At 46.2% G+C, this 16,629-nt stretch overlaps 1 protein-coding gene across 2 annotated transcripts in view; it reads right to left on the reverse strand.

Annotated features, from left to right (window-relative positions):
* Positions 1-1,838: 1,838 nt before the first annotated feature.
* CAPN1 (calpain 1) overlaps positions 1,839-16,629 on the reverse strand; it is a 36,768-nt gene continuing 21,977 nt past the window's right edge. For both annotated transcript variants that reach the window (XM_063146167.1, XM_063146168.1), the window contains exons 9-22: positions 15,756-15,830; positions 15,490-15,650; positions 13,402-13,577; positions 13,130-13,141; positions 12,650-12,861; positions 11,369-11,408; positions 9,919-9,984; positions 9,397-9,454; positions 8,579-8,643; positions 7,530-7,598; positions 7,151-7,229; positions 6,159-6,275; positions 5,737-5,795; positions 1,839-3,920 (exon numbers count right to left, since the gene is read on the reverse strand). In XM_063146167.1, coding sequence (XP_063002237.1) covers positions 3,894-3,920; positions 5,737-5,795; positions 6,159-6,275; positions 7,151-7,229; positions 7,530-7,598; positions 8,579-8,643; positions 9,397-9,454; positions 9,919-9,984; positions 11,369-11,408; positions 12,650-12,861; positions 13,130-13,141; positions 13,402-13,577; positions 15,490-15,650; positions 15,756-15,830 — 1,216 coding nt within the window. In that variant the 3' untranslated portion in view covers positions 1,839-3,893. The remainder of the gene's footprint in view (positions 3,921-5,736; positions 5,796-6,158; positions 6,276-7,150; positions 7,230-7,529; positions 7,599-8,578; positions 8,644-9,396; positions 9,455-9,918; positions 9,985-11,368; positions 11,409-12,649; positions 12,862-13,129; positions 13,142-13,401; positions 13,578-15,489; positions 15,651-15,755; positions 15,831-16,629) is intronic.

Here is a 16,629-nt window from a genome sequence, read left to right on the forward strand (position 1 = left end):
CCCTTCCAACTCTACTATTCTATGATTCTATGAATTCAACGAGACTTACTTCTGAATGGGCATGGGAAGGATCCCATTGTAAGCTATTTAAAGCTTGCGGTTCTTATTAAGAACATAAAATACTGATTAAAAACATAGTATACACTGTTAAAAACATCCTAAAAGCATCCTAAAATTCTACTGGATAGGCCTGCCGGAAGAGATCAGTCTTTGCCCTTTCCTCTTTCCTGTCTGCTCATTTGCTGGTGCAAGTGGGACTTTGCCAGCCCTGCGGTGTGGGGCAAAACTTGGAGGTTTCGCAGAGGGCAGGCCACATGGGGTGTTTCCTAGTTGGCCACTTTGGGAACAGAATATCGGACTATAGGCCTTTGGTCTCATCTTGCACACCTCTTTTTATGTCCTTATGTAAATTCTCCCTTCCTGGAGGTATGTGAGCAGAAGATGAGCGGCTTTGACTGGCTCTTGAGGGTTTGATTAAGCGGCCCCTTTCCAGCTCTGAGCCTATAGACCAGGGGCGAAGGAATGCTTTCAGCCTAAATTCTGTTTTGCAGAACCTTTCATGGAGGGGTACAATTCTAGTGGTGCATGGAGCCAAATGAGTGGTATTGAACGCAAATGGGGAAAATACCATTCTTCCTGCCGGTCACTAAAGCCTTCAGAGAGGCGCTTCAAGCTTTTAGAATAGGGGTGGGGGGAAGTGTAGAAAAGCTGGGGGTGCAGCCATGTAGATAACCCAGTAGGACTAGGTTGGGAATTTGGCCCATGGTCTGGATGTGAGCTGCGACATTGCTTTTCGGGAGACTATGAGCGTCATCCCACGTACCCGTTTCCCTCGAATTATCCCCACAGCATTAAGCTGTCGTTGTTGTTAGCTAATTTTTATTTTATTTATTTATTTATTACATTTCTATACTGCCCAATAGCAGGAGCTCTCTGGGCAGTTCACAATCAAACAATCACGCTAAATCACACCCCGCTCCTAAGATCCTTTGCATACCAGGAAAAGGGTTTAAGGGTGGAAAATATAAAATAATCATTCAAAAAATCAATGGATGACCCAATCCAATTGAAATTTGGTATACTTAAAAGCCCTCCTTAATATCTACTACGTTGCCAATTTTGATGTCTTTATCTTTAAAACTTACGCAGATGTAAGCATGTTTAATTTGTAGTTTAAAAATCACCCTTCTGTGCCCCCAGTTGGCTGCTCGGAGGACAAGGAAGTATGTTAAAATTAGCCTTGGGATTGCGGGGGAGTAAGAAGAGTCGTTTCTTCGGAGGTTCTATTTTCGGCGCTTCATTTAGGGAAGCAGCAGATTCACAGCAGGAACAGTTCACAGTAAAAGCACATTATAAGGTTGAACTTCGTATACAATTCACAGTGATTGCCAATAGGATGACCATATGAAAAGGAGGACAGGGCTCCTGTATCTATAACAGTTGTATTGAAAAGGGAATTTCAGCAGGTGTCACTTGTATGCATGCAGCACCTGGTGAAATTCCCTCTTCATCACAACAGTTAAACCTGCAGGAGCTATACTAGAGTGATCAGATACAAAAGAGGTCAGGGCTCCTGCAATTTTAACTGTTGCGATGAAGAGGGAATTTCACCAGGTGCTGCATGCCTACCAATGACACCTGCTGAAATTCCCTTTTCTATACAAGTGTTAAAGATACAGGAGCCCTGTCCTCCTTTTCATATGGTCACCCTATGATTGCACAGCGTAATGCTGGTGTGATGTAGCTAAAACACCCTCTCTGGGAGAACAGAAGTGCAGCGACCGCAGCGAAGCATTCCAGGAAAGACCGCTTGGCCACAACCAGGGATTTCAGGCCTCTCGCTTTAATAATAGCACTTTTATTTTTGGCAATAAAACAAGTCTGTTCTTACAATACAAAACAAACGAGAAACAAAACAAAAAGAGAGATAAAACAGTAGTACCCAGTTACATCATGAGAGCGAAATCATCCCTGATACGGAACCTCCCCTCCAAAATATTGCAGAAGCGAGTCCATCATAGCCTCAAAGTCTCTCATTATGGCATATTGAGGGATAATATAGCCTCAAGAGGTGAATTCACGGGCGTCCGTGCCACCTCAAAAGCTCTTTGGCAGCAAGCAGAGGAAAACGGGAGTGTTCAACCACAGCAGTCTCGAGGCATCTGGTTCCCAAACTGGCCTTTTGCAAGAGGAAAACTCTCCGCTTCCTAGGGCTTGATGGAAGGCAAAGCGCTGGAGTGCTTATGGAAGCTTCCAGAAAAATGGCATATACTGTATTTATGTGTGCGTACACACACGTGCCCAGGAAACGACATTGGTGATTATTTGCTCCATTAACACCTTTGGAGGAGGTAAACTGGATTGCTGATAATTTCACGGCCCGCTTGTCGGTTTTGAGCGGCCGTCAAAATGATGTGGCTGGGGGAACGGGAAAGCAAAACATTGCACATATAAATGCCTCCCTCACCAGCAGTTGCAGAGAAGCAGACTGACCCAGTCAGCCTCTTGAGATGATAATGGTTGAAAGTTGAAAGGTAGGCACCTGTGTGGGGAGGAGGGGATCACCATAGGTGAGTAGGGGACCAGAGAAATAACACTGGAAAACTCAAAAGGGGCTGAGTTGCTTGCCACCTGATACAGACTGGAAAACGGGGAGGGGGGATCAAGTAGGATTCCAGTCCTCATGTTTCTAAGGGGCTGATTTAAATAAGATGCTGCCTTCCACTGAGCCAGGCCCAGTACGTTGACACTGACTAGCAGCAGCTCTCCAGGGATTCAGGCAGGATTTCCTTCCCAGACCTACTTGGAGAAGTTGGGGACTGAACCTACAACCTTCTGCGTGCAAAACAGGGGCTCCACCACTGAGATACGGCTCTTTTTGTAAAAGGAGTTCAAGATTCCAGTCCTCATAGTTCTGAAAAAAGGGCTGGTTTAAACAGGAACAGAGGAAGTGGCGTTCTACTGAGTCAAACCCAGAGTCCATCTACTGTAAATCAGCATTCTTTACACTGTACTGTGGGTTATTGTGTTGTCTGAACACAGTACGTTTCCCACAGGTTGAGTTATCCTGTTGTCTGAATGCACCTTGACAATGTGTCCTAGCAAGCGTGTCTCAGGATGCATGTCCAACTAGTCTTGTTTAAAAATTGCAAAATGGGCGTCTTTGCCCATGCACTCTTTCGGGGGGTATTTTTACCTCCCCCTGAACTCTCCTGGGGGCATAGCCTTCAATTTTATTGAAAAATAGCTGCGTTAGTGCTATGGGGTGCCAAACAGGCCATGTTTAGCTTATTTGTTTTGTAAAAGATACTTGGTTGTTGTGTCAGGGAGGGTGATGGCTGGTTGCACCTTAGCCTGAAAAGAAAAATCCCAAAGCCACAAAGAGATTGTCCATCCAAGGCCAGAGTTTTCCCACCATGCTCTGCCTTCCCGGGGCTGTACCACGAAGATGCCATCAGTCACGTTGGCGCTGTGATAAATTTCATTTTGGAGACAACGCGGCCACGATCCAAAAGAATTAAGGCCTATTTGTGTCTTTGGTGCCGAGCTGCACAGGCTCCTCGGTGGAGTCATGCTACAGATTACTGAAAGCAAGAAGCGGCTACAGGTGGTGCCGAGTTCGAAAAAAGGCTTCCAGGGTGACCAGGCACGACGGTGGGAGCAGAGAGAGTCCACCTCAGGATGTGAGGCCAAGGCGGGAGGTGAAGCGGTGTTGTGTTCGAGTGCGCACGAGCGTGTGTGTGTGTGTGTGTGTTTTCCTTTATTGGAAGTGGAGGCAGCAAGAAGCGAGAAGTGACCACATTGTGATGCAAGGCACTTGCAGGTAAAATAAGAAACGGTGTCCCAGGAGAAGGAAAGCCAGACAGCCATGCAGGGTTGGCTCCGTATCTTCTTTAGGCAAACATGGTTAGTTGGATCCACTACAGAAGAGAGAGAGAGAGAGAAAGAGAATCCATTATCGGGAACATCAGTATTCATTACACGGATGGACGACTCGTCACAGCGTGCTACCACGGGTTCAACCATCTCACGCCCTGGCCCAGAATGTAACACGACACGAACCACCTGGAAAAGCTCCACCAGATGACACTGTGAAGATGCAATGCTGGTGAAAAAGAACTGTCTCTTTGCTACCCTCACCGCCACAGAGTAGGCTCGATGGTGAGCTCTAACCCGTGTTCGATCAGACCCAGCACGAGTTTTCCTCCACCTGCGTTCTAGCCGTCTCACCTCTTGCTTCATTGCCCTCAGCTCAGGTGTATACCAAGGAGCTGACCAGGCTCTGCTCAGAGGGAGAGGACGCTTGGGCGCGATTGTGTCAACCGCCCGAGTCATCTCTGCATTCCACAGAGCGACCTGGGCTTCTACAGGAGCACCGGCCATATCAGCAGGAAAATCCCCCAGAGCCCTCTGGAATCCATTGGAGTCCATTAGCCTCCGGGGGTGGGCCATTTTAATAGGCCCCCCACCCTTGCAGAGGGGAAAGGCTGCCAAGAGTCTAAACCTCAATAGGAAGTGATCTGACCAAGACAAGGGGGTGGATGTTAGTTCCCCCACTTCCAGATCACCATCCTCCTGTCCAGTCGAGAAAACCAGATCAAGCATGTGTCCTTTTGCATGCATTGGGCCAGTGTTGTGACCCACGCTAGCCACGCTGATCCCCCTTTCAAAGTTTGCCAACCTGTCATTCCATAATTCAGGGGAGCAGAACCTTTTTCAGTCCAATTCCTTTTCGGAGAAGCTATAAAATGGTGCATGGGATGGATAAAGCGGATAGGGGGACGCTTTTCTCCCTCTCTCATAATACTACAACCCAGGATGGGTAGGAGATTCAAGAAAGGACTTATCCACAAGACGTATCATAATCAACCTATGGAATTTGTAGTCACAAGATGTAGCAACGGCCACCGACTTCAAAACGGGGCTGGGCAAATCCATAGAGTAGAAGGCTAGCAATGGTTCCTAGTCATGATGCCTATATACTTCCTCCAGGGTCAGAGTTGGTGAGATGCTGCGTATCAGTTGCTGGAAAATATGAGACAAATGGTGCTGTAGCACCCGTGTTCTGCTTGTGGGCTTCTCAGAGCATCTGGTTAGCTACCCTGGGATGCGTGCTCGGTTTGATCCAGTACAATTCTTTTATGCTTAAGCCATGAGATTATTATTTACTATTTTTATTTTGAGATGCTCAAAGAGTTCAATCTATTCATTTCATAGAACAGCATCTTTTTTTATCTGTGACATTTACATCCCTCTTTTTCCTCCAAGGACCATCAGCCGGTAAATGTGATCCTCTTCCATTTTACCCACACAACAACCCTGCGAGGTAGGTGAGGCTGAGAGTCAGCGATGGGCCCAAAGTCACCGAACAAACTTCATGGCTGATTGAAAACCTGAACCTAAGTCTATCCAGTCCTCAGGGCCTTGCAGGATTCAGCCCATGGCTCATCAACACAGCAGTGGCCAAATGTATAGTTGTGCCATGATTTCTTTAAAGAGCAGTGGTGACTTTATTACTTGGGATCTAGATGTAAGGAACGAATGGATTAGTGATTCCCTTGTACTAAATGTGAAGAAGCTGACCTGAGCACCATTTCCTTGGTGGAAAGATGGGTTTAAATAAAATAAAATAAAATAAATCAAACAACCCAGTATTGTTTTGATTTTGTCCCATGCATCCGAGCATCTGAAAGTCCTCAGCAAACCACAGCAATTCTATGATAAGAAATGTCTTACCTTCACCAAGTCGAAGGTGACGACCCCGTCCCTGTCTGTGTCTAGTGCCTGGAAAAACCCTGAAAGGAGAAGAAAGGTAGGGGAATTAAACCAAAAGCCAACTCCAGTGGTGTCATGGTAAATTTTCGAAGAGTAGGCTTACAACATGTTTTAAATTTGTTGGTTGTTTTTATGCTCTTCATGGTTTTAATTTTTGTGAACTGCCCAGAGAGCTTCGGCTATTGGGTGGTATAAAAATGTAATAAATAAATAAATAAACATAGCCATGGCCCCAAGGAAAACCTCCAAATGCAGGCAGCTGCGTGGATCCATATCAACTCACCAGTTTTAACTGTTTTTCTCTCCATTAGGAGCAAGCCCTCGTAAAGCAAATGGCTCTGAATGGGAGACCCAGCCTCCCTCCCCAAATACTTTGCACTTACGGAACATGGTCTCGAGCCGCACCAAACAGCAGACAAAATTGTCGAAGTCAATGGCCAGGTCAGGCTCGGCATAACGGGTGATGATCAACTCGTAGAGTTTCTTGTTGAGCTTGAAGCCTGCCGAGATATAAAGAGCCAAGAGGTTTCACTGGGAAGCCCAAACCGCACCCCACAAATGGCCAAGGTCTTCTGCTTTTGAGTCATATGGGGTGGGGGAGCCCATTCAGAGAGCAGCGTGCTTTGAAAGCGAACAGTTTACATTACATACAGCTACACAACAGACACTTTTAGGAATGTAACTTGCGGCCTTCTGCTGAGCTGCCTTCTACAGACCCTGGGTCCATCTAACCCAGTGTTGTTGACACTGACTGGCAGCAGCGGCTCTCTGGGTTTCAGGTACGATTCCTTCCTAACCCTATCTCGTGATGCCGGAGATTAAACCTGGGACCTTCTAGAAAAGATGAAGCTGCCTTATACCAGGTCAGACTCTTTGTTTATCTAGTTCAGTAGTGTCGGCACTGTCTGGCAGCAGCAGCTCTCCTGAGTATGCTTTAGGGTGGATTCCTGCATTGAGCTGGGGGTTGGACTCGATGGCCTTGTAGGCCCCTTCCAACTCTGCTGTTCTATGATTCTATGAGTTTCAGGCAGGAGGTTTTCCTGCCCTACCTGGAGATGCTAGAAATCAAACCTGGGACTTTCTAGAAAAGATTAAGCTGCTTTATCCTGAATCAGAACCTGGACCCCTCTAGCTCAGTATTGTCGACACTGACTGGCAGCAACAGCTGTCCAGGGTTTCAGGCAGGAATTGTTCCTGCCTTACCTGGGGATTGAACCGAGGACCTTCTGCATGCAAGCAGGGGCTCTACATCTAAGCCACAGCAGCTTCAGGCAGTGGCTTGGGTGATTGCTTTATTTTTTAAAAATTCCACGCTGAGGACTAGTTTGGTTGAAAGGCGGCTTAAGAACCGAATAAAATTAAAAGGGCTCCTCACCTGCAGACTCCAGAGCCATCCGCATCTCATAGGCACTCATGCTTCCTGACTTGTCTAAATCAAACTTCCTAAAGACCGCCTTAAAAGTTAAAAGAAAGAAGAGATGAGACACCCAAATAAAATATTTACAAGAACAGCAAAACAACATGGGGTGAAAAAAATAAATGAAAATTGAATTAAAATACGTCACCATTCTTTCTTTTACCTATACATCAGGTTAGGGAAACTTGTGGCTTTCCAGATGTTGTTGGATTCCAGCTCCCAGCAGCCCCGGCTATATGGACAATGGTCAGGGGGGATGGTGACTGTTGTCCAAGAACCGGGGGGGGGGCATGGGTTCTTCACCCCCTTGCCATAAATGGATGGGATGAAAACTTACCAAATAACTTCTAATTTTGGTCCAAAGGATGTTGAATTCCACCAATCCAAGTTTCCCATTTCCATCTCTCTGATTATGGAGGGAGCCGCTAAGGAAAATTCCTGTTGCGATATCACATTTCCACCTTGAAATATTACATCTTGAAATATTTTGTGAACCGCCCAGAGAGCTTCGGCTATTGGGCGGTATAGAAATGTAATAAATAAATAAATAAATAAATCTCCCCTTTGACATCATCCCCAAACTCTCTGGTCAGGATCCAAAGAACTGCAACTCGCCTGATGTGCCCTCGAAGGTGAGCCGTTCTGCCCGTCATGCTAAGCTATGATGTGAACAAATAGCGTGCGCCTGGCTTCATTCCTCACTTTGGTGCAACTGAACTCACAAGCCGGGATTCAGCACTTCACTATAGCTTCTCATGACGTGTGAACCAGGAATTGTGGTCAAGTGTTTAAAAACAAGCCAGGATTCATAAGCCAGCATTTAATGCTTGCTTAAAGTTGGCTTCCAATCCTGGCTGTTTTTGCAAGCACTTAGCCGCACTTCTGGATTTGCATGGCACGGGAAGTTACGCTAAAGTGCGGAGTCTCAGGTTGCTTCGGTGTTCGCTTGTTTTATTAGCAACTTTTATCAGCCTCTTTTTGGCTGAAGGAAAGGAAAGGAACCTCTCGTGCAAGCACTGAGTCATTACTGACTCTTGGAGGGACGCCAGCTTTCGCTGACGTTTTCTTGGCAGGCCTTATAGCGGGGTGGTTTGCCATGGCCTTCCCCAGTCACAGTTACCTTTCCCCCAGCTAGCTGGGTACTCATTTTACCGACCTCAGGAGGATGGAAGGCTGAGTCAACCTGAGCTGGCTGCCTGAAACCAGCTTCCGCTGGGATCGAACTCAGGCCGTGGGGAGAGTTTCAGCTGCAGAAACTGCTGCTTTACCGCTCTGCGCCACACTCTGCTGAAGAGCAGGGTAAAAATGCTGCAAATGAATCAATAATAGCATTATCATTTGTAGTAACCAAATCACACAGCCCCCAGAACCGCAGCGGGAGGATACATCCATGAGATTCACCATACTCCGGCAGGACTCTAGACTGAACCCTTTCGTGCGAAGGTCTTTATCTGCAGGTGAAAGAAAAAGAAAACCCTGAAAGTTTAGAGCATTCTTTTCTTTTCTGTTTCCCTGAGAATGTACTGAAGGGTAGCCAAGCACAGGAAACGGTCATCTCCTCAGCAAAGTGCTGAAGGAAAGTCATTCAACGCAATCACCAGTGGTGATGCAATGAAGGAAAACATGAACAAGAGAAACAGCCCATCACAAACACTAGAACTGCAATAGGCTCCCACTTTCAATTGCTTCAAACGCCTTTGTAAGGCGTTTTTATTTTCACAAGAGTCTGGGGAGGGGGTGCTTTAAATTGGGGTTGAGGGCTTTTAATGGTTTGAGGGTGAATGGAATTGTTGTAATGTGGGTTTTAATGGAATTGTTTTATGTGTTATTGTAAAGCGCCTCGATGCCAGAAATGGTGAGGCGGCGCTATAAAAATGCTTTAAATAAATAAAAAATAAATAAAATAAGACTCCTTACAATGGAAGTGGAACATACAATAGCAGTACAGGTTGCTGACCTCCACCTGACATTTTCACTTCGAAATGCGGGAAGGACTTCGATGTTGAGGGCCCTGAGTGACACAGGCTGAATGTGACCAGTGTGTTTCATGTACTTCTGCACTGTTACCACGCAACGCTGAGCACTTAGCCCAGCCAGGGAAGGCTTCTCGTAGCAGCTTACACAACCAATGTATACTTTAACTTTATTTATTTTTGAATGCAAAGGAAAAGGGATGAGCAGAGGGCTTAGGTTTGGGGGCTTACGTTTTCCTATGATCCTATTGAGAATGGTCTGCAATTCACGGTCGCTGATTTGCATATCCTGGAAAGAAAGGCAAAGAAGAAATCTTAATATATATTTTTTTAAAAGTCAACTCAACCATTTTTTTAAAAAAAGAAGACTTTAAAAGTTTTCCAAAACAAGATTAAACAAAACAACACAAAGGAAGCAAATACATAAAAAGAAGTTTCTACAAGGTGGAGACCGCTGGCATTTCTGTTTTTACAAGCCAACTCTAACCCGTGGGTTTCTGTGTACAGTTCTGGTCACTGCTGCAGCTCAAAAAGGGTATTGTGGAGTTGGAAAAGGCGCCATCCAAATGCATCTTTCCCTACGAGGAAAGGTGACAACTTCTGGGACTGTTGAGTTTAGAAAAGAAGGCAAGCCTGGGAGGACATGATAGAGGCGTAGAAAATTATGACACGCAAAAGGATGTCTTCAAATCGAGGGCAGTCTTCTGTAGAGAAGGGCACAGGGCCACCTTAAGCAATAGAGCACATGCTTACCGCTCCAGCCAGCTGCCTGAAGAGCTGTTTGAAGCCTTCGTCAATCTCGCCCTCCGAAAGGACTTTCTGCAGAAGGAAAAGAGAGGAAGGAGAACCGTCAGTCAAAGCAGTCAGGCGCTGTGCTTGGCAATGGTGTCCTACACTCTGAACCCTTCTCAGGAGGGGTGGCCGATGGAAATCCTTTCTCACGGCTGCTTCTCTTTATTTTATTTTGGGGGCCGTACAGACATCACGCAGGAAGGGGTAGATAGGGAGGTGTATGACACAGCAGCCGTTAGGGCAACCTTGTGGCGTTACACCCCACAAATCAGTTCTCTAATGTATATCTAGGATTTGTAAGTCTATTGTGTTTAGAATGTTGACCTGAGTAGGTGGAGACTGAATATCTTAGGAGGGGGGAGGAGGATATATAAGGGAATGACTGAGGTGATAAGGGGGGGGGGTTGTTTTTAAAGTACTTTGGTTCGAGGGGAGAATTCAGGGTAAAGAGGGTTGTCTTTTGAGTGTAGTGTGCAGATAGTCAGTTGGTGTATATTAAACAATCCTGATAATAAAGGAAGTTCAAGAGTGAAGGTGTGAGAGAAAGGAAAGCGTGTATGAGAAGAGAGAGAGGACTGGATGAGAGGTTTTAACAAGGGTCTGAAAAGTTTTATTATGAAACAAAGTTTGTGAACATTGAAATACATTTTTATGCTGTTTGTTTTGCTACCACAAAAAATCCCACGTGTCTCTTTGGCATTTATCATCTGCAGTTATATACCTATAACACCCGTTCTGACACTAATTCACCATCAGCACATGTAATTCATAGCACATTATTTTGTTCCTGAAATTATTCCTGTTTAACCCCTTTCTCCACATAGTTTGTAGAAAGGTGGTGTTTGTCCCTGACCTCAGGCTCATAAAGTGGTGGTGCTTAGCTTGAGCAGGGAGTGTCCGCGGACGGGCCTGTTGTAAAGAGCCTGTGTCACGGCACAGTAACACCCCGCGGCAGTGCCTAACCTGCAAAAAAAATTACTAGCCTGTCCGAAGGGGTTAGTAGCCAAGCGGCGACATGAAGCAGTGTCAACATTTTTTTCTGGTTAAAAAACACACATCTTGGCCACCTCTCTTAGCCCACCGGCCACCTAAAAGTTCTTCTGTTTTGCCCCACTAAAACCAATCCAAGCTTTGGAAGGAGGGGGGGGCATTTTCACAGCCCCTCCAAGAGTACTGAATACTTTGGCCCAGCGCTAGCAGAAGGGATTGCATGAAGAGAAGTTCTGATAAAGGGGCTGTGATCCTTTTTGAACGTGTGACCTAGTGAGAAGCAGTGTGTATGTGTGTGTGTGTGTGTGTGTGTGTGTGTATGTTATTTTTCCTCTCAAATATTAAGTGCACAATAAAAATCTAGATTACCTGCAAATAACATCCCCCAACCCACCCCCTGGAAGGCGGACTGGATTCCTACCTCATCTGGGAGGTTAGCTTGGATCTGATCATCCATCTCCCTGCAGAAGGACAAAAATAATAACAAAACTATCTCAGGGAATCGCAGGAGTAAACGTTACAGAACATGCCATTTAAAGTGGTAGAGAGGGGTGCCATGCTAAGCCAAGGAGAGGGGAAAAGAAGAAAAGTTACCCTTAACAGGACTTAATCCAGCCAATGGGCTGGTTCGCATATAACGCTAACCCTTGATAAGGAATATTGAATTCTGGTTTGCTGTGACATGTGAACACAGCCACAACAAACCATGGGTTGTTAAGCACGAACCACCCGGAGAGAGAACCCATGGTTTGCTGTTGGGTTGTGAACGTTCGTGGTTTTTTTTTTAAAACCATGGGTTGATGTTATGTGTGAACCCAGAACCTTGGGTTGTTTGGCCAGGCTACAGAGGCAGCAAGCAAAACCCCCAGCTGCTTTCCATGCCAGTACTACAGTGCCACAAAGGCATTTGGAATGCAGAGATGGAGTCAGCAAAGGAGGAGGAAAACAAACAACCCAGGGATGGAGAAAACAAATCACAGTTTTTTTATTGTCTGCCAGAAAACCCTAGATAGGACAACAAACCAGCTTGATGAATAAATCATGGATTAGCATTATGTGCAAACCTGGCCAGTGTATTATAACCCTGATGCCATTAAGAATACATTCAGGCATATCATACCATTTAATTGCATTTTATATAGAAGTACATACATGCGTGTGTGTATGTATAAAATATATTTTGCCCATGAGGCCTCAATTAAAAAAAAAAGTTTATTAAAAGTTGTTCTTGCAAAAGGCACTCTAAACCCAGCAATTCTATAAACAGTTACCATTACAAAACTACAACTAAGAGAACAGTAAATGTGAAAACTTTGTTTCTACTGTTTTATAATCAGTTCTGGTTCTCTCAGTTCCCTCTGAGAGTTGTCATATCGGTTAGATAGAACAAAAAACTGGAAATATGATACTAAACCTTTGGCACCTGATGAGATTTGCCTCTGGGGCTTTTTTTGGATTGATAAGAGCACCCCTGAGCATGTGCAAAGTGTTCCTCTTCTTGTCAGAGAATTACCATGCTTTACACACCCTCCAGAGCTGAGGTTTAACCACTACCTCCACAGCTCAAAGTGCAGGTTTCTGCCTCAGCCATCAGACAACTGGCTTCTGTGACCGTTCACACCGCACAACACGCAGAAACCAGTTTCAAACAGGTTTAACCGTTGTTGCTCTCAGGAAACAGCCCTGAGAAAAGATAACTTACACTGTCCCGGCTTTGTTCTCGGCGAAGACCCGGAGCACGAAGTCCCCTTCCTTGTTTGGCTCAAACGTGGAAGGCACCACGATATACTCTCCGGGAGGCAGCTTGAAACGGGTGCTGACCTCGCGTAGGTTGATGAACTGCTCGGAGCGGGCCCGTGAGGAGTTTGACAGGAAGAACTCACGCTTCAGGTGGACCGAGGGCTGCCCCATGTACTGCCGGGGAGAAGGTGGGATGGGTTGAGGACAGTGCTGGCTCAAGGTTTTTTTGGGGGGGGGGCCTTCAGGCAAGATACCTTCCAAAGAGCCCCCTCCTTCAAAAAGTCTATCTTCCAACAACCATCGTCACTGACTGCGAACCAACAGGTTGCAAGACTGAAAAGGAGGAGCCACTGAGATACCCCGATAGTTTGGTTTGGCACAGGGCAGTTCTGAAACAGTGGGCACATCACTTACTTTTTAGAGTTGGCTTTTGTATACCTACCTCTCGTGGCACCTGCAGAGGAACACAAAAGGAGAAGAGTCAGCGAATCTCGGAAGCCGGAAGACAAGCACCAACCCAAAGCCAAAAGGGCAGCCTGGATTCTAGGATGGTTACCACTAAGGATGTTACAGACTGAGTCTGGGAGTCCAACGGACTCCCTCACATCCACCCTCTCAGACCCGGTTGGGTGCCTCAAAAGAAGCTCATTTCGCCCGACAAATCGGACACGGGTGATTTCGCCCATCCCGAGTTACCGCGTCCTCGGTTGTTACCTCGTAGACCGCAAAGCCGATGGTCTCCATGTCCTTGCCAAACCGCCTCTCCCGGCGCCGGTGCTTCTGCATCAGTGCCAGAAGGAAACTGCAACCCGGTTCTCTCCTCCCGTCCTCGTCGTCATGGTCCACCTCTTCCAGGCGGATTTTGAACTGGGGGTTAATCCAGAATGTAGCTGAGAAAGGAGGAGAGAAAAGGGATGAAGAAACGAGACAGATCGTCCAGCTGACCCGGTCGGTTTGCTGCTTATTCTTATTATTATTATTATTATTATTATTATTATTATTATTATTATTTTATATAACACCATCAATGTACATGGTGCTTTACAGAGTAAAACAGTAAATAGCAAGACCCTGCCGCATAGGCTTACAATCTAATAAAATCATAGTAAAACAATAAGGAGGGGAAGAGAATGCAAACAGGCACAGGGTAGGGTAAAACTAACAGTATAAAGTCCGCGCAACAACAAGTTTTAAAAGCTTTAGGAAAAAGAAAAGTTTTTAGCTGAGCTTTAAAAGCTGCGATTGAACTTGTAGTTCTCAAATGTTCTGGAAGAGCGTTCCAGGCGTAAGGGGCAGCAGAAGAAAATGGACGGAGCCGAGCAAGGGAAGTAGAGGCCCTTGGGCAGGCAAGAAGCTTGGCATCAGAGGAGCGAAGAGCACGAGCGGGGCAATAGTGTGAGATGAGAGAGGAGAGATAGGAAGGAGCTAGACCGTGAAAAGCTTTGAAGGTTAACAGGAGAAGTTTATATTGGATTCTGAAGTGAATTGGAAGCCAATGAAGAGATTTCAGAAGCGGAGTAACATGGTCAACATGCTTGACTCCGTATCCCAGTCTTCCCTGGGGTGGATGGGAACGTAGCCCAACCCATCTGCAAGGGACCACGTTGAGGGCACCGGCTCTACCTCTCCTTACGACCAGCCATTTATAAAGAGCAAAATTTTTGATTTTAATCATTAATGTAGGATCTGGCTTTAGGGGCAATACGAAATTTCTAATACTTTTAGGTGTGAACGTTATTCTCCTTAATTGGTTCAATTTGTACACCGCCTTTCTGCCCAATGGTGCACAAGCTAGGTAAAATGCAGATAAACGCGCCGTTTTGCTTTTGTTGTGAGCGAAGTAAAAAGAACGTGGGAACGGATGCTTCAGACCCAGAGGGGGGCCTCTTTGGCCTTGCTTGCACGAAGAGTAAACCTGCGTCTGGACTATACCACTTCATGTACTCATCCTCCCCCACCCCAAAATGTCAGGAAATCGAGTTCTATCTTTGCATTCTTCCTGATAAGACTAATTTTCCATGCAGAAGGAGTTCTTGTTTTGTCAGGCAGAGCAATCAGCCGGATGACCAACTCCTCCTTCTCCCATCTGCACTCTAAAGTGGTACGTCACATTTCAGTGAGAGCTCCAGGTGTTTTGAAGGTCCCTCAGTGAGACACCTTCCATGGGCTTCCTCCCTCAACGAGTCTGCCTTCTCACTGCCAAAGTCACCAGTTGCTAATGCTCCTCCTGTTCTTCATCATGGCTTCCGCTTGCTTGCTTGACAGGCAGAGAGCCAGGGAGCAAGGAGACCGTGGCGTCTCTTCCTTCTCACCACCATCGTTGTCTTGGCCAGAGCGAGAGGCAGGTGAATAAGCAAGTCGCAATGTTGAAGAGGAAGAGTCCAGGGATCTCTTGTCAATGGGCCCATCCCAGGGTGCGGACCCTTGGCAAATACCCAGCCATGCCGACATAGAATCATAGAATAGCAGAATTGGAAGGGGCCTACAAGGCCATCGAGTCCAACCCCCTGCTCAATGCAGGGATCCACCCTACAGCATCCCTGACAGATGGTTGTCCAGCTGCCTCTTGAAGGCCTCTAGTGTGGGAGAGCCCACAACCTCACCAGGCAACTGATTCCATTGTCGTACAGCTCTAACAGTCAGGAAGTTTTTCCTGATGTCCAGCTGGAATCTGGCTTCCTTTAACTTGAGCTCGTTATTCCGTGTCCTGCACTCTGGGAGGATCGAGAAGAGATCCTTGACGCCTGTCTGCTGCGTGTGAGAACCAGGCCTTACTTTCACATCCCACGCAACACAAGCTACCTGGGAAATTCCGGCAGCCGCCAGCCGTGCTCCCGCGCCGCCAGGTCCCGTCATACAGCATTGAGTTCCACTTCCGGAACTTGCGTGACTTCAGGGCGTCTGGCGTGAGGTTGCAGATCTCAAGGCGGTTAAACTCCCTGAGGAAATCTTGGAAGGACATCCTTTGGCGGTAGAGAGAGAGAGAGAGAGAGAGAGAGAGAATTGGCGCTCATTCATTTCTACATTTTTTAAAGCACAACCTTCGAACATGTGGAAATGGCACCTACCAAAATTCTCCGTCTTCCATTTTAATTCGCAGCTGCTGCCCCACTGATGGATCCACCGAGTGCCATTCTCCAGAACTGTAAAGAAAAAGGAAAAAGAGAAATACACACTACAAGAGATGGGAAATGAAAGGATTTTACGGCCAGGTTAAACTGTCGAGTGGGCCCTTGTGTGGGACAGGGGTGTGCTTTCGTTTCCCAAACGAACGGAAAACGAACATGAACAAGTTTTGGTCAGTGGTGAAAACAAATGGAAATGCAAATAACTCAGTTCTGAATGAACATTATTTGCTTTTCATTCGATTCGTTTTTCATTTGTTTCTCTCGGGCGGAACACAGTTTGGAACGGCCTGTAACAGAAAGGTTAACGGAAGGGAGAGAGAGAGAGAGTGAAATTAACAGATATAAAATGGAGTCTATAAAATGGAGACCCCCTGTCTTATCTGTCTAATTGGCAGGTCCAGTCTTTCTTAAGGGTAATTGGATGCTGACCATTTAATGGCGCTTGGAAGAAAGCACCAAAGTTACGGACAGTAGGGTGTATAGCTGGGTCTCCCACTGAAATCAACGGGAAGTGTCTAGGATGTGCATCTTATTTCCTTTCCTATAAAACAGGAGACCCGTAAAGTTGCTGTCTTTCAGCCTAACCTATTTCACAGAATTGTTGTGACAAGAGACAGGGAGCCATGTTCACCAGCTTTTGGTGGAAGAGTACAGATAGATGGATATACAGATATGCCCATCTATCTCCAACTCTATGACACACACAGGAGGACTGGAAGTGAAGCCTAGATGTCAAGATTCCCATGGAAATGAGTGAAGCACGTAGCTTGAGGCAGGTAGGGAGCATGTACGAACATATGTAACCCTTCCTTTG

Source organism: Elgaria multicarinata, chromosome 21, assembly GCF_023053635.1.
Source record: "Elgaria multicarinata webbii isolate HBS135686 ecotype San Diego chromosome 21, rElgMul1.1.pri, whole genome shotgun sequence".
In the NCBI taxonomy this organism is placed as follows: Eukaryota; Metazoa; Chordata; class Lepidosauria; order Squamata; family Anguidae; genus Elgaria; species Elgaria multicarinata.